General features: G+C 36.2%; 1 protein-coding gene across 1 annotated transcript; it reads left to right on the plus strand.

Moving 5' to 3' along the window:
- Window positions 1–1,011: 1,011 nt before the first annotated feature.
- On the plus strand, window positions 1,012–22,706 carry LOC120104260. The gene is made up of 2 exons (XM_039115148.1): window positions 1,012–1,499; window positions 22,628–22,706. Exons 1-2 carry the CDS (start codon window positions 1,012–1,014, stop codon window positions 22,704–22,706), a joined length of 567 nt encoding a protein of 188 aa, XP_038971076.1.
- Window positions 22,707–22,726: the final 20 nt, after the last annotated feature.

The following is a 22,726-nucleotide window of genomic DNA, read 5'->3' on the forward strand; positions in this document are numbered from 1 at the left end:
CGTCGACAAACTAGGTGCAATACTTGATGAGGGGCCTTTAGTGACTCGGCTCCCGACCGGTCCACACAATCGAGTAGTGTCCCTTGATCGGTGCCTGCTAGCCCCTATCGACAAACCTCCTAGTTGCTAGGATTGTAAAGTTTAGGTGTCCTCAAACTTTCATGAGCTGGTTGTCACAAGCAGCATTAACGGATGCCGCGTTAAAAATGCTAGGACCATATTCTCTCCAACAATAACGACAACGACGACAACGATGATTGCAAGAAAAATAGTAAAAATAGGGTCATATTGTGTATAACTTCTCTTAAACGAAAAAAAAACTTTTATAATTATTATTTTTTTAAAAAATCTAGTCTATTAGTATCTTTAATGATAGATAATGAAGAAAAGAATTAAAATGATCATTCCCATCATCATATAATGATGCTTTCTTTTAGTTTTTCCCTAATTCTAAAATCGGTTAATTAAACCTTCTAATCGTTTTTTTGATAAAAATACCTTTTGGAAATTGAGTATGTGAGGACCCGTGCGGGCGTGTGTTTAGTCTCACATCGGTTATTCGCTGGGTAGATCTTGGGTACTTATACAGGATCAAGGAACCCAAATAATACCTTTCGGCTAGCCATTTTGGGTGAGATCCTGGGTTGTTACTTTTATGGTATCAGAGCATAATTGGATAAATTATGAGATAAGAAAATCTAACATGACATGAGTGTAAGTGGGTAGACACTAGGGACATTGGGACGTTAGTTTATGATGATTGTAGCAACCATTCTATGTACTTGTAATGAACTGGTAAGCTTATTATTGGCATGCTGCTATCTGATAGACATAGGTCAGGATGCCTCCACGTCGGAAGAGAAAGACTACTCGCAGAGCTACTAATAAGGCACCCAACCCGTAAAATGACAGCACACCCCAACAAGTTGGTAACACCCCTCAGCAGGAGAGAGTCGTCAATCCTGCTAGTGATACTCAGACAGGACAACAAGAGCCGGCCTAGGCCAGGTTATGCAGACCATAGTGGGCCTTATGCAGATGCAACAGCAGTTGCTCCAACAACAAGCGCAGTTGCCCCAGACACAACCACAGCAAGGACGAGGGGAACAGTGTGAACAGCGTAGCAGTATAGCTGAATTTAAGAGGCTGGCTCCTCCAGCTTTCAAGGGGACTACAGAACCGTTGGAAGCAGACAATTGGCTTACAGAGATGGAAAAAGCATTTACTGTCTTGAGATGCCAGGCTGATGAAAAGATTTTGTTTGCATCATACATGATGCAAGGTGAGGCATTCAACTGGTGGCGGATGTTGGAACATAAATATGAGCAGGATAGGGAGCCACTCACTTGGGAAAAATTTCGAGGTGCATTTTATGATAAGTATTTTTCTCGGAGTGTAAGGATGCAAAAAGAGCAGGAGTTTATTCATCTAAAGCAAAGGAATATCACTGTTGCAGAATACGAAGCTAAATTTACCGAGTTGGCGAAATTTGTTCCAAAGTTAGTTGAGGATGAGCTAGATCGAGCGCATAAATTTGAGATGGGACTAAAAACTGAAATTAGAAAACAAGTGGTACCGTATGAATTGACTACCTATGCAGCTGTGGTAAATAAGGCTTTAATAATTGAAAGGGAAGTAAATGATGAACGGTTGGAAAGGGAAAGAAATCAAAAGAAGAGGAATAGGTCAAAAGAATTTCAGGGGCAGAGCAATGAAAACACCGAGAGTTCAAACAAGAAATCAGCAAGTGACAACCCTAAGCAGATAAATATAAATAAATGTTCCAGATGTGGTAAGGCTCATGCTGACAAGGATTGCCATTGGAACACCGGTGCCTGTTTTAGATGTGGTAAGATAGGTCATAAAATTGCAGACTGCCCACAAAGAAACGAGAATAGATCTACTCAGGCAATGGAAGGAAGCCAGGGGCCAAAGACTCAAGGAAGAGTATTTGCACTTACACAGCAAGATGCACAGGCTTCTGATGTGTTGACGACAGGTATTAATCTAGTCCTAATATTTATTTCTATTTATTGTTTTGCCATGCCCACTGCTCTTTGTTAGATAACTCATTATGCTGCTAGAAAAGATTAAATAGTTACATAACATTTTTTTGATTGATTGTCAAAAGAAGAATATAAACTTTTAACTTTCGAAAGTGTTCACACGGAATAAGACATAATAATGAATGTACCAACAAGCAAGTAATTCTTAGAAAAAAAAAATCTAGACTTGACACGGGTACGTTGAGGTTTAAATCAGAGTGTGCAGAGAAAGTATGGTGAATAGAATTATTTGACATTGGTCAGACAAGACGACTTGGATTTGAAGAGTGTTATGACTTGATTTGGAAGAAGTATTCTCAATTTTTTTAAAAACTGCAGGTACGCAAATTTTGGGGACGAAATTTTTTTTTAGGAGGGTGGGATGTAAGACCCCGGAACTGGGCCCGGTCCAAATGACCGGCCCAGTCCCAAAACCCCGGCCTCACGTGCGTCGGGATGGACTGTTTCCATCCCGAAGAAGAAGGAAGCCCTGTTTTTAGGGCTTCCTCTCCTCCTTAAGACCACCGAGAAGAGCCGCCAGGGAGAAGGGGGGATCCTTCTTCCTTGGGCTACTGGCCGAGAGAGAGGGAGAGAGCCATTAAAATCGGGATAGCTTTGGCACGGGTGGTCTTCCTCTTCCACCATTGCCGCCGGAGAGGAAGGAGCCGCCGGAGAGGGAGGCAGCCGCCGGACCTTCACCGGGGCTGAGGTAAGAAATCCTAATCTTTTATCTCTTTGCAGTACCATTTGATAAAAAAAAAAAGAAAGAAAGAAAGAAGAAGAGAGGGAAGAAGGAGAAGGCTGACCGTCGCGGGGTCTTCTTCTCCTCCCGTCTGCATGCCTCCTCTGCGGGAAGAAGGAGCGGGCCGGCCGTCGCGAGCACCGCCGGCCTCGACTTGGCTTCTCCCGAGCTCGCGACCTCCCTTCGTGGGAGAAGAAAGAAGAAGAAAAAAAGGGGGGAAGGAGAAGAAGTCGGGAGAAGAGGAGGAGGAGAAAGAAAAAGAAAGAAGAAAGAAAGGGGGGGAGGAAGAAAGAAGACGGGAGAAGATTCTAGAGACGAGGAGAAGAAAAGAAAAAAAAAAGGAAGGGAAGGGAAGGAAAGAAAAGAAAAGAAAAGAAAAAGAAAAGAAAAGAAAAGAAAGAAAAGAAAAGAAAAGAAGAAGAAAGAAAAAAAAATAATAAATAAATAAAGGGAGAGGGTGGTTTACGGGTATGAACCCGAATACAAACCCGAACCCGGGATGTCGGATACTTCCGCGTGTTCGGTCCTGGGAGGATGTTAAGATTTAAGTTTTATATATATATTGTGATGAATTTTAAAAAAATATATATAATTTTTGGATATTAGGTTCTGCGAGGGATTTGTGAGATTAATTGGATCGCGTTTAATGTAAGTAATGAACTACCTTCTCTAGACTCTTCATTTATATAATATTATTTTTGCATCGAATAAATTGTTAATGAATTTATATGTGATTTATGAATTTTACGAGATGATGATTTAAATGAAAAATGGATATGTGAACTGGAATAATATTTTTCGGACTATTGCTATATTTACTGTTCTTGCATCGTATATGCATATTTAGATCGGATTATGATACATGTATAGTATTATAAAAAGAATTTTGATGTGCATCAGATTTAGAACTCTCAGCCTGACTATGTTCTGGATCCTGCCAATTGGGGGTTATGCATTGGCAATTCTGGCCCCACCACAGGGTATAAGTGTGGTATTTTGGCCCACTCCGCAGGGTATAAGTACGGTATTCTGGCCCACTCCGCAGGGTATAAGTGCGGTTCTGTTTCTGGCCTAGCCACAGGGTATAAGTGTGGTCGTAGCTAAAGGCTGATGAGATGAATGTGATTTGTTTCGAATCAGATTTATGATTATGTATATGGATATTTGAAAAATACGAATTTTAATGAATTTGTGCTTGAAAGGAATTGATTATGTTATTATGTTGATTCATCGTAATTTGTATTCATATTTTTTGTTAGTATATGAATTGACTAGTTAAGGTGTTTATTACTTACTGGGCTGTCTAGCTCATTATACGATTTCTTACTGTTTTTACAGATCCAAAAAATTAGCTCGATCCGGGGTTTTACAATATGGGAGTGCGAATAAAAGAATTATGGCACAAGTTATCTTAGACTAGGTTTTTATTTAAATTAATGTTTCATCTTTATTGTTCCGCTGCATATTTAGAATTGTGAGACTTTATAATTTATGTCAGTCAATGGAATAAGATTGTATTTATTTCAGCTGAATTATTTTAGTTACATTTTTTAGAGATTTGGTTGAGATGCCTTGCATGCTCGTGGGGAGAGTTCCCTATGGGTGTGCGGCGGTTGGCGCGGACCCCCGGCTCGCGATCTCGGGCCGGGGGCGTGACAACTTTTAAAACTTAAATGGTATCAGAGCGGACCCGGCTCATAACCTATGTAGACTAGGGGACACTGCAGCACGGATCTATTGGGGCTGACCACGGGCCAATCGTGGTGTTTGTGATTAGATTTGAATAGATATGAACCCTTAGCCTGACGAGGACGTCAGGACTTAAACGGGGGGAGTATGTGAGGACCCGTGCGGGCGTGTGTTTAGTCCCACATCGGTTATTCGCTGGGTAGATCTTGGGTACTTATACAGGATCAAAGAACCCAAATAATACCTTCCGGCTATAGCCATTTTGGGTGAGATCCTGGGTTGTTACAGAGTATCTCTCTGTAGTTTCTTATACAAGAGCCATGTTTGTAGTCAGTCCTCCTTGCCATCATCTGAAAGATCGTGATCCATCTTAGTGAACATAGACTGTAGTTAGTTTTTTTTTTTTGAGACAAGCAGCGAGGATTCGCTACCATTTGATTCAGAAGGAGAGAATATAATTGCAGATTCAACATAATTAATTTAGAAAAACAAGACATGCAGGCCACAAACATTCAGGAAAAACAGAACTCCGTCACGTCTGCTACGAAATGTGCAAACCTGTAAGAATATTACGAACCTCTGCCATTTTAGTCAAGAGCGGCCCAAAATATTTGGAGGCCTAATGCCATTTTGTCTTTGAGGTCTTTCCTGCAGTGAGCCGGCCGAGGGCGACTCACAAAAGGGCTTTTTTCTTTCCATTTTGTTTTTGAGGCCTTTTTTGCAGTGGGCTTTCTTTAGGCCGAGGCCTTAGGCGACTGCCTAAGTCGCTTAAGAGTTGGGTCAGCCCTGATTTTAGTATGCGTTTTGAGAACAGCATTATTCTTAAAGCATGCCTTTCAAGCATCCATTATTAACATGTAATATAAGATCAATAGTTTTTCATGTCACAATCATATTTTCATATCAGCCTTCAAAATGGCAATCAAGAAGAAAGTGTGATAGAGCGGCAAGCGATTTTTTTCAACTCAAGAACCATGTCATGGAGGACCCAACTTCTATCTCACAACACAACCCACCTTCTATCCCTTTTAGCCTTGGTTTCTCTAAATCAAGAGGAGGACTAAGGCCTTATTTGGAAGAGCTGTTGGCAGTAGAGCTTTTGGAAGTAGATTTTTCTGAAGTAGAGCTTTCATAAAAAGTTGTTTGCTGTTTGGTAACTACATTTCTAAAGTGTTGTGGCACTTTAACATGTGTTTGGTAAACAAACTGAGAAAATACTTTTGGTATGACAAAATGACCATAAAGGATATTTTATAGTATTATACAACAAAGCATAATAAAATATAATATGTATTAATACATAAATATATGATATAGTATAATATTAGTATAATGTAATATATTATAATATAGTAATATAATATTGTATACTATAGCATAATAATTTAATATAATATATCAATGTATTATGATATAATGTAATATAATATTATATTTATAGTATAATACAATAACAAATGTATAAAATATTATAATTATTAGTGTAAATTAATTTTTCACCCTTCTGCAGATTTTTAGAATTATAAAGGGATATTTTGTGTAATTGTTATATTTTATTACCGATATTTTGATTAAAAAAAAGCTTTCTGACGGGGCCTAAAAGTGTTTTTTCGGAAAGCTCCAAAATGGAGCTTCTCCCAAAAAGCTATTTTTAGCTTTCTGAAAAAGCTAAAACAACTTTCCAAAATTTTTATCAAATACTTCTATTTCATATAAAAGTACTTTTGGAGGGTCAGAAAGTACTTTTTGGCCCTCCAAAGATTTCCTCAAATGGGGCTGAATCGTTTGGAAACAAAGTCGGCAAGCATATTTTCTCTATAGCCTCCTTGTATTAATTTTAAAACACCACGGGGTCAAGTGCCAATTTGCATCCTCCTTTTGGAGTCGCTATGTGCCTTAAAAGTTAAATGCTTCCTCGGGCTTTGTTGGGGAAAAAAAAATTGAACACTCGGGACATTCTTGGAAAGGAGCTTGGCAAGAATCTTGGTGGACGCATCTTTCGTCACCATTCATCGAAAACAGCCGATCACTTATTATTCAATTGTAGTTTCTTCTAATTTCTGCAGAAAGAAATCTGCTAAGAACTGCTAAATCGGTATCAAGATTTATACCGGTCGGCGGTCGGTACGGTTCGATACCGAATCGAAATCAGTATAGCTAGAAACCGACTAGTTTGCATTGAGTCGGCATCAAATTGACCTGCAAGGACCGGAACCGAATTGAAATGGCAAACCGATCTGGTTTCACACCAACTCGATACTGCCCGAAACGAACGGGTCGTGGACCTTACCGCATACTGCTTGGAGTACTGCCCTCTCATTCGAGCTCTGATGACTGGCCCAATCTCTGCATTAACAAGCTATTTGATGACCCAAAGATTGATTTAAAGATTGATTTTGATGATCACAAAACCTTGAAGTATAAATACTAACGTTTGTGTTGCAAGGAGAAAGATAGTTATTTTGCAAGGAATATAGCAAGTTGGAAGAACACAAGAAGGCCTCCAAAGCTCTCAAGAAAAGTTGGAAGAAAGCTACAATTTATTGACCCAAGTTTCAAGTTCAAAGGACTCAAGTTGGAAGAGCAAATTCAAAGGAAAATCCAAAAGAATAGTCCTCGAGTCGACTCCTGGATAGTACGAGTCGACTCCAGGGAGTAACAAGGCAGAAACACAGAGAAGCTATTTTGGACCCTGAGAGCCGAGTCGACTCCTGAGGAACTCGAGTCGACTCCGATGGTTGGCAGGTCGACTCCAAAGGAAGCTAGAGTCGACTTCCAGAGGAAAACAAGCAAAAAGTCAGAGAGCCAATTTCAGACACTGAGAGCCGAGTCAACTCCCACAAAATCCGAGTCGACTCCGAGGCAGCGCAACCCCAAAGACAGAAGACGGCATTTTCGTCTCTGAGAGGCGAGTCGACTCCAAGACAGTTCGAGTCGACTCCAAGGCAGCGCGACCCCAAAAGACAGAAGACTGTTTTTTGGATACTGAGGGCCGAGTCGACTCCGAAACAGTTCGAGTCGACTCCGAGACAGCATGAGCCAAAAGACAGAAGCTCGGGAGTTCGGACTCTGAGCACCGAGTCGACTCCCAGAATTTTCGAGTCGACTCGAGTAAGCAAAGTTGAAAAATGCATCCATGGATTCCTTGGGATGAGCCGACTCCAAAAGTGCAAGGTCAGCTCCAGATTTTGGCGAGTCGACTCCGGGTTAAGTCGAGTCGACTCCCAGTCGAGAAGACCACTTTAATTCAAATCTGGAACAGTTGCCGAGCCGACTCCAGAAAAGCATGAGTCGACTCCTGCTACAGTCGAGTCGACTCCAGATCGCGCGAGTCGACTCCGATCCCAACGGGAACTTTGTCAGGAGTTGCAGACTGTGGACAACGGCTCTATTTTTGTCTCTAACGGCTAGATTTCTGGTTCCACGACATGTAAAGCTATAAAATCAAGAGGAGAGCTAGGGGAGACTGCATGGAAGTGGGAGAAAACATTTAGGGAAGAGATTTCAAAGAGATTACAAGAAAAATCTCCCATAAGCACAAAAGGGCCATCCAAAGCGAAATAGAGAGAAGAAGAGCATCCTAGTGAATCCCAAAGCTTCCTCTCCATCCGTGTGCTGCCTCAATCATCCTCTACCTCGTGCCAAATCAGAAGAGGGTCAAGTAAAGAAGAAGCCGAGTTCCTTCATCTTCAAAATTCGTTTGAGAGCTTCTCTTTACTCCATTTGTTTATATTTGATATATTTGCTTAGTTAAGAAGCTTGTACTTGCTTTAAATTCTTAGTCTAATATCTTGTAACTTGATTCAATCAAGGGATTGAATCAAGAGGTTAAGGTTTGTTGGTGAGCCAAAGGAAAACCAACGGTGTTAAGGTTTGTTGGTGAGCCAAAGGGAAAACCAACGTTGTAAGGTTGTGGTTGGTGAGCCTTTGGGAAAAACCAACTGGGTTGATTGTGAACCCGGAAAACAATCGTTGTAAGGTTATGGTTGGTGATCCTTTGGAAAAACCAACTGGGTTGGATTGTGAGCCCGTGAAAACAATCGGTAGGTTCTAGTCGGTGAGCTTGTGAAAACCGACCGAGTTCGTTGTGATCTCGCAAAACAACAAGTTGGGTTGTGAGCTTGTAAAACAACCGGCTGTAATCTGAGGGATTATAGTGAAATTTCCAAGAGGTCTTGGGGAGTAGATGTAGGTGCTGGGATGCACCGAACCACTATATTTTTGTTGTGTTTGTGATGTTCTTTGTTGTCTGACTTCCTCACTCACTTACTTACTTAGATACTAAGCTTGCTTAACTCTTCTTCGGGCATCCTTTAGTTGCAAGCATATTCAATTTACTTAATCAAGTCTCATTCAATTGAATTGCATACTTGGGCAAACTTAGACTAATCTTTTATTGAATCCGCTGCTTAATAGTTGATTAGATTAGAATCATACTCTTGCTAAGTTTAAATTTTACTAAGCATCCATACAACTTAGCTTAATTAACTCTAAAAGATTAGAAGTAGTTTAAAAGTTTTTAAAAGACCCAATTCACCCCCCCTCTTGGGTTGTCACCTTGGGCAACAAGTGGTATCAGAGCAGGTGCTCTAAGATTAATTATTGATCTCACGATCAAGAGCCAAAGATCATGACAACTCAAATAGATAGTTTTCTAGAAGAGGGACAATTAATTGATAGACCTCCACTACTTAATGGCTTAGACTACACATATTGGAAAGCACGCATGCGCATTTTTGTTCAATCACAAAACTATAAAATATGGAGTATCATTATAAATGACTCTCATACACTCTCTCAAGCTGTCAATGAAAAAGACTTAGCACAATTGAATGCTAATGCTATGAACATTCTATATTGTGCTATCCATGAATCTATATTTCATAAGATTTCTGCATGCTTATCTGCTAAGGAGATCTGGGATACTTTAGAAAATATTTATGATAAATCTCAGATTAGCTCACATGTGCTTCAATTACATACTAACAATGAGACTGCAGAAAAAGGTGTTGAATCTCCCACCTCAGTCGAGTCGACTCCAAGTATTTCAGAGTCGACTCCCAAGTTAGCCGAGTCGACTCCAATAAGGCCCGAGTCGACTCCGAGGCAGAACAGTTCAAAAAACAAAGAGTTCGGTGATGAAAACAAGGATCCATTTCCAAACACCGAAAGATTCAAAAGCTTCCTAAAGACAAAGAAGAAGAGGAAGCAAGAAGAAAGGAAGAAAGAGATAAAAAGCAAGAAAGTCTTGACCAAGGAAGAGTCAAGCAAGAAATTGAAAGCTAGGAGCAACAATGATGATATTAGCTCCAAAGAACTACAAGAGGTAACTAACTTGTGCTTCATGGCACAAGAAGATAAGGTAAAATCTGAATCTATCTTTATATCAAATGATTTTCAAGAAGAATTCCCTTATGATGAATTATTAAATGCTTTTCATGATTTGTATGGTGAATGTAAAAAATTAGCTATAAAGAATAAAAATTGTATGGTGAATAAAAATCTTAAGAAACTAAATCTAAAAATTTCAAAAGAAAGAAACTCTAGTGATGAAATACAAGATAAACTAAATTCTGAAAATGAAAGCTTAAGGTTAAATTTAGAACAATTGATTCAAAAAAATCAAAGTTTAATTAAAGAAAATCAAAACTTAAGTGAAGAAATTAACCAATCAAAATCTCTTATTAACAAATTCAATGTAAGTTCAGAAAGATTAAAAATAATGTTTGAAAGCCAATGTGTTGCTTATGATAAATCAAAATTTGGCTTGACTCCTTTACTTAATAATAAATCTCTAGAGAAAAAGGTTATCAATTCACCAAGCAAACCATTAAATAAGATAACTTATTTCAAACATGAAAAGAATGGGCATAACAACTTTACCTATCGTTCTAACATAATTAAATCAAGTGGTAAAGTTATTACAATTAAACAAATCTGGGTTCCAAAAGGAACCATATGTCCTAACTCTCAAGGACCCAAGCAAGCTTGGGTACCCAAAATAAAAATATGAGGATGTAGATGAAGGTGTGCCAAGATACCCATAAAATAAATAGAACTTTCATACAAATGGGTGCTCTAGACACACATTAAAGAGTGAAACTTAAAATACACTTATGCAAAGTAATTAAAAATAATAATAATGAAATCAGTAACCCTTGCATCTCATCATTACTTTTGCTTTAGTATTTGATTAAAATATGAATTGCAAGTATTGATCAATTTTGTGATATAGAAAATACTTTTGAAAATATTATCAAATCACTTCATTTTATAGTATGATTTACTCACTATTGGATAAGTTGCTAAGAATAACTCTATGAATTCTCTATATGCTTGATTGAGAGTTTTTATCCATGGCATTATTGTTTATCGATCATAGATATGAAAATGTGCACTTGGTATGCCTTTGAATATATGCACTATGAATACCAAGATTAAAGAAACCATCTTTGGGATATAAAATCAACTCATGCTAGTATGTACTTAATCTCAAAAGACCTTACCATTGGCTTACTTAGAGTATCTTCTGAAAGGTCAAAGTTTACTATGCATGTTAACTAAGAAAACAAACAAAAATCAATTTCTAAATCTAAAGTTGTTGTTTCCAACACTAAGTTTTCAAAAGCTTACATTGGTTTTGTTCTTGGCACTTAAATTGAAATATTTTCTGCATTGGCACAAACTCACAAAAAGGGATCAAATGAAAAAGGTTTGCAAACTATGAAAGTAAAGAAGTATCATGGCATAGTGTTGAAAACCAATTTTATATTAAGTTGTGCATAGAAAATAATATTGAATGCAATTGTTTCTGCACCAAGAACACTATAAGTAAAATAAGATCAATAGAATCCTTGAAGAAATGAAGAAGGCAATGTTGTATGATAGTCATCTACTTAAATGATTTGTTAAAAGCTTTCATCATTGCTTGTCATATATATGGTTTCTATTAGGTCTATTATTGATGAAAACTCCATTTGATCTTCTGAAAAATAGAAAATGATCTATTGCATATCTTTCATATTTTTCAGTAGCTTATGATATGCTTGATATGGTCTTTTGAAAATAATGCCAAATCTGATAAAGATATTTCTATCCTTGGATATCATTCATCAAGCAATGCGTATAGAATATTCAATGAAAAGATTCTAGTTGAAGAAATATCAATTCAGTTTATTCTTTATGAGACTAATGATTTATTATCAAAATACTAAAATCAAATTATATATGTATATGGTTAATCTTTTACCTATAACAATCTGAAAACTTGTTAATGATCAGAACCAAATTGAGTTCTTCAGAAATGCACTTAATGAAGAAAAATTGATAACTACTAAACGACTAAATCAAGAAAAGATGAAAAAGATCTTGATGAAATTCTTGCATGATTAAAAGTAAAGATCACCATTATCATTTGCTTGCTTATGAGCTTTATATTCTGTCAAATGAATGTGTAGAATACACTCCTATGTGGTTATTTCATTTTAAAAAAAAATCTATGTAAAATAACCACCTTATTTGAAAACATTCATTACAAATATGATAAAGCAATTTGTGATTTGGAACAAGCATCAAAAGCATGATAGAATAATTATTTTATCATATACCTAAAAGACCAGATTATGTGATCATTATGTGCCTTTGTGCAAGACTTCAATCTAACTCTAATGAATCATAATTTATTGATAACAAATGAATCATAATCTGAATTTTGATAGAAACAATTGTTTAAGGCAATTTGATCAAAACTTAGCTAGCATGCCTTATTGATAATTATCTTAAGCAAATAGAATCTAAGCTAAATTGATGTTGAAAATAAGAAATTGATTTGATCTTGATAAATCTTTCTATTGTCTCACATGCTTGTCCTTGAACCTTCTTGGTTAATGAAACTATCTCTTAAGTTCAAGTGACATGTGTTTGCTTATATTTAGGCAATCTCTTGAGTAAAGTGACTCAACATTCAATTGTTGTCATATCTTATGATTGAGTCACCCAGTTAAGAAATATGCTCTATGAATGTTTTGTATCTTGAAGAAACTAATGACTTTCTTTCAAGACAGAAAAGGAGTTTGTTAATAATGCAGGATCCTTGAGCAAGAAAATGAGAGATTTCTACTTGAAGGATATCTCCATGTAAGATACAATAAACATTCACATGCAAACAAGAGAGAGGACCTTCATCAGCCAAAAGTTCATACATAAGAAATCTAGTAGGTATTTAACTGAAGAATGTAGAATAAATTGGTAATTCTAGATACCTCTCTCATAAATTAATTGAGCAAAGTCAATAACTTAAATCTTATTATGGCATGATTAAGATCTTTAATTATTAATTTTTGATATCATGTCTATATATATATATTGATTGACTTATACTTTTAGAAATTGTTTCATGGTTTGTCCAAACTAAAATATATCTTTGCCTATGTCATAACCATGAAATACACAAGTTTATGCTTAAAATTTTGATTTAAAATAACTTGTGAGAAATTATGAATCCATGAGCTTAATGAAAATGTTGTTTGCATGATATACATCTATATGATACATAAGATTATTTCTTTATTCTGCTCTTTCATGTAAATTACTTGAGAATAACAAAAAGAGAGAGAGATAAAGAAAAGAAAATGGATATTATTCAAGAGAAGGCAAGTACTCCAATCTTAAGCAAAAGCAAAAACAAGCATAATATATTCGGCACATTTGTGATACTTGTGTGAGCATTCTTTTGGAAGGGATAAAATTCGTAATTAATTACACTTAAATAGAGAGAGTTTCAAGTGAACATTTTAACCTTTCTATATTGCTCATCATAGGGATGGTGCCAATGGGGAGGCTAGTGGTAGTACCCGGCACTATTTGACCCAACTATTCGGTGTAGGGCATATTAGGGACGGCACAAGAGGGAGGCTAGTGGTAGTACCTCGTGCCCCTTCCAACTCCACCGGATAGGGAGCAAATAGAGTATAGAACACAAGAAAGTAAAAATGAATGACAAAGTAAATGAAAGTATAAGAAGAATCAAGTCAAGCTTTAATCACTTGGAAACACACCTTAAGAATGAAATCAGTGCAAGATTATATTTAAATAAGGGGAGTTTATTTGAAAAGAATTGATTTTGGTCCTTGACATGCTTATTCTTAATATTTCAATGCATGACTTAACACATAATCTATTTTGCATATGGCATGATGTCTTGAATTATGGGTTCTCAATATTTTGTAATGCTCCATGCCTGGATAAGTTGATTGGAATATGTCTTAACTTTGCTCACAAGTTTTTGCTTCACCCTTGCCTCAAACTAACTTGTGTTCCAATGCTTGAATGTTTGAAATACTACATAAAGTTTTTAAGTAATATTAAGAAGAAATTTCAGTTTTATCATTCACGATTATCTTCGGAAGTTAAATAGATTTACAAAAAGAAGAAGAGAAGGATACTTCTATTTAGGCAAAATGAATTGATCTTGATCTATCTTTCTGCTTGCCTAACTTTGATACATAATGTCCTAATACTTATTAAAATATCCTCCATTGTGTATCGAAACTCAATATTAAATATAAAGATTCTGAAAGTGCTCTAATGTTATTGAAATATGTGTTTTCAATCTTAGTGATTTAAGATGAGCTTCAATGTGAAAGATACATATCTCAAATCATGATTTAAAAGCCTCTATTGAAAGTCTTTATAAAATTCAGAATCTGATTTTGTATAAAAGCTTAAACTCAATATGATTCCTAGATAAAAACTACAGTTTAAGAAAAATAGAATAATTCTGATGCCTTGATTGTTTGCCCCGATACGCATCTGAAACATATCATTTCTTATCCTTACAGTGTACCAATATTGGTCCAAATGATGTGTCTTTCGATGATCTTGATTGCAAACAAAAATTTCTAAATATATAATTTTATTTTGATATTAAAAAGGAATTTATTTTGAAAAACTGTGATTAAGTAATTGAGTTCTATAAATCTATATACCTCAATGATCATCTATATGTTTTTCTCTCCTACATTCTTCAAGACTTTCATCAGAATATATATAGAGTGAATGATCTTAAAGCTAGAAATATTTCAGCTCACTCAAATGATTCTAAAAGAAAGAAAATGTAAATGCTTTTGAAAGAAACTGAGCTTAAAATGAATCATTTTCTGTTTAATATTTCTATACATTTTTTCTAAGATTAAGAGAAAGCATAACTTGTTCTTGAAGGATTAGAAAGAGTAATTGCCACAAATTTTGAATAATACTAGATTACTCTACATTCTCGATATCATAGAATTTCAGTCTTATTCACGTTTATCATTAAAATCTGAAATTCAACAATAGAAAAGAATGATTAAAGAAGAATGCATCTTTTGAGGGGGAGCTTTAGATATTCAGTATCTTTTTATGGATTGATTTTAATGAACCTCCTTATATTGCAAGACTTGGTTTAATTATATAATGAGTTTATACCTTGAGATGAGTTCTATAAAGGTTGTCTTATCTCAAACATTGAGTCTTATGAAAATAAGCTGAAACTTATAGAAAATATATTTTTTTTGAGATTGACAATTTTACTGAATATTATCTTCAAATTCTAAACTCTTAAATGGAATGATCAATTGAGGGAGAGAAAGAAAATCTCAGAAGGAGAGATCTTATGGAACTTAATCGCATAAATCTATAACTAAAGGAGAGAGAAAGCATACTAAATGAAAAGTGATCCTAATGCTCTCCAAAATGTATCATCTGAAATTTAAATATACAAATCTTTATGATACACCTTGAGGCTTGTTATTTGGTTAATATATCTTATGCATCATGAACCAAATTGCAATTCAAACAGTTGATCTTAAGAGCCTCTAACTTAATGAAAAAGGGGGAGAATTATGTGTTGAATTTTCTTGAGTATCTCTTAGAAAACCTATTTTTGAAATTTATTGATGAGGTCTCATTGGCTTGTTCTTTAGAACTTCAATTTTTGTGCCAATTCATTATTATGTGTACCAAAAATTTTTTTAAGGATTAAAGTTTTTATAAGAACCTTCAAAGCTTTGAATTTTATGTATGCTCTAAGATATATCATAAATTGCATGAATTCATGTTTTTGGCATTTATGCCACAATATTTTTACACCATAAAAGAACTTTGCAATCATACTTAATATACTGCACTTATACTCTGAAAATTAATTAAATTGCTCTCATGTTGATAAAATACTTAATATATTGGGCAAAAGATCTTAAATGAACGAGCTTTCATACTTATTATTGAAGAGAGGTTAGATTTCCATTCGTGCTTTCTTTGAATATCATTCGTGGTACTTCTTGAATTAACTTAAGAAAGATTCCATCTACACTTGAGTTGAAAACTATCCTTGGAATCACATTCGATGTGTTCTGCTCTAAAATTATCTTAATTGGCTCTGATCTATGCTCATTAATCTTATTCTAATATTATTGCCTTGAGTTATATGATTCATATCCTTGCAATAATTTGACATGCAAATCAGAGTACAATAAGAAAAAGAAATATTTGAGTAGTCTTATCTTTGTGCTTAATGTTTCACTATCTTTTTGATGTTGTCAAAAAGGGGGAGAAATACCTAACTATATGTTCATAATGCTTTATATTCTGTATGTTCTGAATTGAATACAAACCAGCTTAAATTTAGATATGTTGATTATGTTAAGCTGATTAAATCTAAAGCATTATCATGAAGTATGTTTTAAATATATATGTTTTCTACTTCATGCAACTTAGCTATGCACTACTTCTAGAACACAATATATTTTATATTGCATATACTCCAAGTTTTGTCATCATCAAAAAGGGGGAGACTGATGATCCAAAGATTGATTTAAAGATTGATTTTGATGATCACAAAACCTTGAAGTATAAATACTAACGTTTGTGTTGCAAGGAGAAAGATAGTTATTTTGCAAGGAATATAGCAAGTTGGAAGAACACAAGAAGGCCTCCAAAGCTCTCAAGAAAAGTTGGAAGAAAGCTACAATTTATTGACCCAAGTTTCAAGTTCAAAGGACTCAAGTTGGAAGAGCAAATTCAAAGGAAAATCCAAAAGAATAGTCCTCGAGTCGACTCCTGGATAGTACGAGTCGACTCCAGGGAGTAACAAGGCAGAAACACAGAGAAGCTATTTTGGACCCTGAGAGCCGAGTCGACTCCTGAGGAACTCGAGTCGACTCCGATGGTTGGCAGGTCGACTCCAAAGGAAGCTAGAGTCGACTCCCAGAGGAAAACAAGCAAAAAGTCAGAGAGCCAATTTCAGACACTGAGAGCCGAGTCGACTCCCGCAAAATCCGAGTCGACTCCGAGGCAGCGCAACCCCAAAGACAGAAGACGGCATTTTCGTCTCTGAGAGGCGAGTCGACTCCAAGACAGTTCGAGTCGACTCCAAGGCAGCGCGACCCCAAAAGACAGAAGACTGTTTTTTGGATACTGAGGGCCGAGTCGACTCCGAGACAGTTCGAGTCGACTCCGAGACAGCACGAGCCAAAAGACAGAAGCTCGGGAGTTCGGACTCTGAGCACCGAGTCGACTCCCAGAATTTCCGAGTCGACTCGAGTAAGCAAAGTTGAAAAATGCATCCATGGATTCCTTGGGATGAGCCGACTCCAAAAGTGCAAGGTCAGCTCCAGATTTTGGCGAGTCGACTCCGGGTTAAGTCGAGTCGACTCCCAGTCGAGAAGACCACTTTAATTCAAATCTGGAACAGTTGCCGAGCCGACTCCAGAAAAGCATGAGTCGACTCCTGCTACAGTCGAGTCGACTCCAGATCGCGCGAGTCGACTCCGATCCCAACGGGAACTTTGTCAGGAGTTGCAGACTGTGGACAACGGCTCTATTTTTGTCTCTAACGGCTAGATTTCTGGTTTCACGACATGTAAAGCTATAAAATCAAGAGGAGAGCTAGGGGAGACTGTATGGAAGTGGGAGAAAACATTTAAGGAAGAGATTTCAAAGAGATTACAAGAAAAATCTCCCATAAGCACAAAAGGGCCATCCAAAGCGAAATAGAGAGAAGAAGAGCATCCTAGTGAATCCCAAAGCTTCCTCTCCATCCGTGTGCTGCCTCAATTATCCTCTACCTCGTGCCAAATCAGAAGAGGGTCAAGTAAAGAAGAAGCCGAGTTCCTTCATCTTCAAAATTCGTTTGAGAGCTTCTCTTTACTCCATTTGTTTATATTTGATATATTTGCTTAGTTAAGAAGCTTGTACTTGCTTTAAATTCTTAGTCTAATATCTTGTAACTTGATTCAATCAAGGGATTGAATCAAGAGGTTAAGGTTTGTTGGTGAGCCAAAGGAAAACCAACGGTGTTAAGGTTTGTTGGTGAGCCAAAGGGAAAACCAACGTTGTAAGGTTGTGGTTGGTGAGCCTTTGAGGAAAACCAACTGGGTTGATTGTGAACCCGGAAAACAATCGTTGTAAGGTTGTGGTTGGTGATCCTTTGGAAAAACCAACTGGGTTGGATTGTGAGCCCGTGAAAACAATCGGTAGGTTCTAGTCGGTGAGCCTGTGAAAACCGACCGAGTTCGTTGTGATCTCGCAAAACAACAAGTTGGGTTGTGAGCTTATAAAACAACCGGCTGTAATCTGAGGGATTATAGTGAAATTCCCAAGAGGTCTTGGGGAGTGGATGTAGGTGCTGGGATGCACCGAACCACTATATTTTTGTTGTGTTTGTGATGCTCTTTGTTGTCTGACTTCCTCACTCACTTACTTACTTAGATACTAAGCTTGCTTAACTCTTCTTCGTGCATCCTTTAGTTGCAAGCATATTCAATTTACTTAATCAAGTCTCATTCAATTGAATTGCATACTTGGGCAAACTTAGACTAATCTTTTATTGAATCCGCTGCTTAATAGTTGATTAGATTAGAATCATACTCTTGCTAAGTTTAAATTTCACTAAGCATCCATACAACTTAGCTTAATTAACTCTAAAAGATTAGAAGTAGTTTAAAAGTTTTTAAAAGACCCAATTCACCCCCCCTCTTGGGTTGTCACCTTGGGCAACACTATTGATTGAGCAAGGGAGAATTTGGCATAAGGTTAGAAGGCAGTCTACAATTCTTTCGGATGCTTGAATCCAATGGCACCATTTGGCCCTCCGTGGTACACCATTCTTGTCACTGGTGTTGCCACTATTCTGAAACTCTTCCTCATGTGCCTCTCTGACCTGATGGTGAATTTTGCTATCTTTCAGAAGCAACGTTAACCGTCGTTGGTCTCACTACAGAATCAATTTGCGTTTCAAGATGAGGGCAGATGGACTCTGAACATGCTTGCACCTGTTGCATCTCACTAGCTAAAAAAGTCCGGAATTTTGCTTCATGGAGTCTATTTATCGTGCTAATTTGGTACGAAAATATGACCACTATGACACCGCGGAGAGCTGTTGGGAGTATAGCTTTTGAAAGTAGAGCTTTCTAAAGTAAAGCTTTTTATAAAAAATTATTTACTGTTTGGTAACTATATTTCTAAAGTGTTGTGCCACATTAACATTTATTTGGTAAACAAACTGAGAAAATACTTTTGGTATGACAAAATGACCATAAAGAACATTGTATAGTATTATCCAACAAAGCATAATAAAATATAATACGCATTAATACATAAATATATGATATAATATAATATTACTGCAATATAATATCATATTATAATAATATAGTAATATAATATTGTATACTATAGCATAATAATTTAATATAATATTAAATTATTTAACATAACATATCAATATATTATGATATAATGTAATATAATATTATATTTATAGTATAATATAACAATAAAGCTATAAAATATTATAATTATTAGTATAAAGTAATTTTTCATAATATAACAAATTTTCTAGCTATGTGATAAAATTAGTTAAACAATTATTAAAGAAACATTTTGTCTAATTGTTATATTTTATCACGGATATTTTAGTTAAAAAACAGCTTTCCGATCAGGCCTAAAAGTGCTCTTTTGGAAAGCTTCAAAATGGAGTTTCTCCTAAAAAGCTATTTTTAGCTTTCTGAAAAAGCTAAAATAGCTTCCAAAATTTTTTACCAAACATTCCTATTTCATCTAAAAATAATTTTGGCACTTTTTGGCCCTCCAAAAGCTCTTCCAAATGAGGCCTTAGTAACCGGTATGTTATGGCTATTTATAAGAGCTGCCAATTTCGGCACCTTCATAGCTTGAAAGCTGCTCATGATCGCCCAGCATCAGCTCCAACATTAGGAGGACTTGATATATAAGTTGGAACCCAATTCAACATTGAAGCTCGAATCAATTAAGTTTTAAGCCTAATCATCTACATCAAACCTTCTATCTTTTTACTATCTATTTCGCATGGAACTAAACTTTACAAATAATCTTCAAGATTTTCAGTGGCCAAGAAGATAAGAGGGTGGAAAATAATACAAGACAAATCTAATCCACAAGCTTTGCTGCCCAAGGCCTCAAATGCAGTCCAGGAAGAAACATGATATGCAAAGGTTTTGTTGCTTCCCTTCTTATCTCCCTATTAAGGCAAGAAACATTCAATAAGATAGCAACTCTCTCTATATAAAAAGAGGGGGCAAAAAAAAATAAAAAACTAGTGCAACCCTGCATATCCTTTTGCAGGTTTTTGTGCTACAATTTACATGAGCTTAAAATCAGCTGACATTTAACAGCACTTCTGACAAGAATGTTTTGCATGCTTTCCAAATCTGATCTGTTAGCTTCTTAGCTAAACTTTCAAAATTTTACATTCGGAAAGAAGATTATCAAGACTAATGCTGAGTTCATGTGCATGCAATGAGGTAGAATATTACTGCAACTCACAGGGCTTAATACAATACTATAAGGATTTGGTTTAAGTGCTGCAGGAAAACATTTTGTGATTTTCAGAACCATCTATACTTCCAACACTTCCACAGGTTGATTAGCCTTGCCCGCCGTTCTTGGCGAAATATAACATCCAAAGATCAAGCTCCTTTTAAATTTCAAATCAAGAATCACAATGCACATTTTCCTGCATTGCATTGTGATCTACAATACATAACCTTGGAAATATTCTACTCAGTGACAAACATGAATTTAGTGAAGGTATATGCTATATGCTGCACCTTTCTTGACAAAGAAGAGAAAGTAAGAAAATAAGGATGATGAGCATGAACATTTTTTTCTCTTTTTTTTTGAGCAAAATGGTGGAAACCCACCACAACATTTAATGAACATGGACTAATAATTGCTCATCTAATGACAAAGTCTAAACACTAATATAAATGAAAGAAGGCTATTGTCCCAATTAATAGACCTTATCCATGTCTCCTCACTTCATCTGCTGCTTTGTTACCTAAAGTCTCAGCAACTGGAAAGATCTATCTTAGGCAACACCAAATAATAGCATAGCCTAATGCCCCACCCTATGCTCAGCCATGTGGTCAATGGCTTCTTTTTTTTTTTTTGCTGCCCACAGCTGTTGATAAGGTGTTCGATCCAATGCCTCGACCCATGTTCTGGTCCAGATACTTCTCCAATAATAGCTTCTATTATATTCTAAGGGACCCTTCTTGATCCCTTCTCCACCTCCATAATAAGATGAAAGAAACACACTAAAAAAGTGTTTATAATAAATTATAACAGGTGTCGCAAGTCAAGGTAACTAGACCACAATCTAAGGAAATTGATGGTGGTGTTGTTTCATGTGCATGGGAGGTGCCATGTTTCTGCTGCATTGGATGGAGGGTAATGCTAGGGATTGTCGTGAGACAACATGGCTATAGTTTTGCCTCGATTCTATCCCAATTATGTGGGATCATAACATGGCTTGAGCTGATGAAGTATACTTCAGTTACAAGGGAGGCATCTGGATGCATATTTAATTGATAAGAATACGTAGTGAATCATAAAATGGTAGTGCTACGTAGCTTATAGTCAGAATCATACTGGGGTGAGTTATTATAATCCTTGTTTTGTTGAAGTCTAAGTGATCTGTTCCCATGCAGAAAAGTTATTTAGCATGTTAAAGAGACAAAAAGCTGAATTAGTAACATCTATATGACAATTATATATTTGGGACTTTAAGAAGTTTTGGCAGCCCAGCCTTTGACTGGGACCGACAAGTGCAGGCTTGACTGATAAGCGTTTAATAGTGTACAAATATAGAGTGCTGGTATGCAGGTGGAGGGATTGGACTACTAAGGGGGGTGACATTGTTGCAATTCAGGGCCTCGCCCCAAAAAATTAGATAAAATATATTTTTTTGTATTGCTTAGTTTGGTATAAGTATCTAAAATTTTCTCGGGGAATAACCGATGTAGGACTGAACACGCGCCCATATAGGTCCTCACATACTCTTCTCTTTCAAGTTCTGATGTTCTCGTCGAGATAAGGATTCAAATTTATTCAAATTTAATCACAAGCACTACAATCGATCTATGGTCAGTCTCCATGAACTGGTGCTGCAGTATCCCCTAGTTTACATAGGTTATGAGTCGAGTTCGCTCTGATACCATTTTTGAGTTACTTAGTCCTGTATAAATACTCAAGATCTTCTTGGCGAATAAATGATATGGGACTCAACACATGCATGTACGAGTTCCAGCAGACATTACCTCATATATCTCTCATATTGGAAAATACATTAAAAGATTTGCCTGCGTGATTGTTTCTAGGCTTTTCTTCTCTATTGTATTCGCTGGAAGTAGCAAATCGCACAAATAAGCAGTTGGGTTCTTTGAGTAACATTACAAATGACATGCTGTCAATAAATTAAAGAAACATTAACATCAAGTCATCAACCAGAGTTTGGCAGAATGACTGATATCCATGCAGAGGAACATCCAATAGTGAATTAAGGGAGCCAGATCTAAGAGGTTCGCATGGTGAATAAACTCTAAATAGTGAAAAGACTAATATCCATGCATCTTAATTTCTATTGGATGAGAAATTATATGCCATTGTTTAAAACAGAAAAATAGTATTATTTAAATGCAAAATGGTCATAGATCTTTTGCTGGAAAGAATGATGCTGTTGTTTCATTATAATTCATAGCGAATGCTATATTAACGCAGAACAAAGAATATGAGTAATGAGCATATCTTTTTTGAAATCCTTTTGAGCTAAATAGTGCTTCAATTTGTTTTTCAGATGGCCCAAAACAATTTCGGGCAACAGACTTTGCAATGCATTATATGCCATTGTTTTGGAACAAAAACCTTTGAAGTAACTTCTGCATCTCATAATCAT

The sequence above is a fragment of the Phoenix dactylifera genome, chromosome 1 (genome assembly GCF_009389715.1).
Source record: "Phoenix dactylifera cultivar Barhee BC4 chromosome 1, palm_55x_up_171113_PBpolish2nd_filt_p, whole genome shotgun sequence".
Classification (NCBI taxonomy): Eukaryota; Viridiplantae; Streptophyta; class Magnoliopsida; order Arecales; family Arecaceae; genus Phoenix; species Phoenix dactylifera.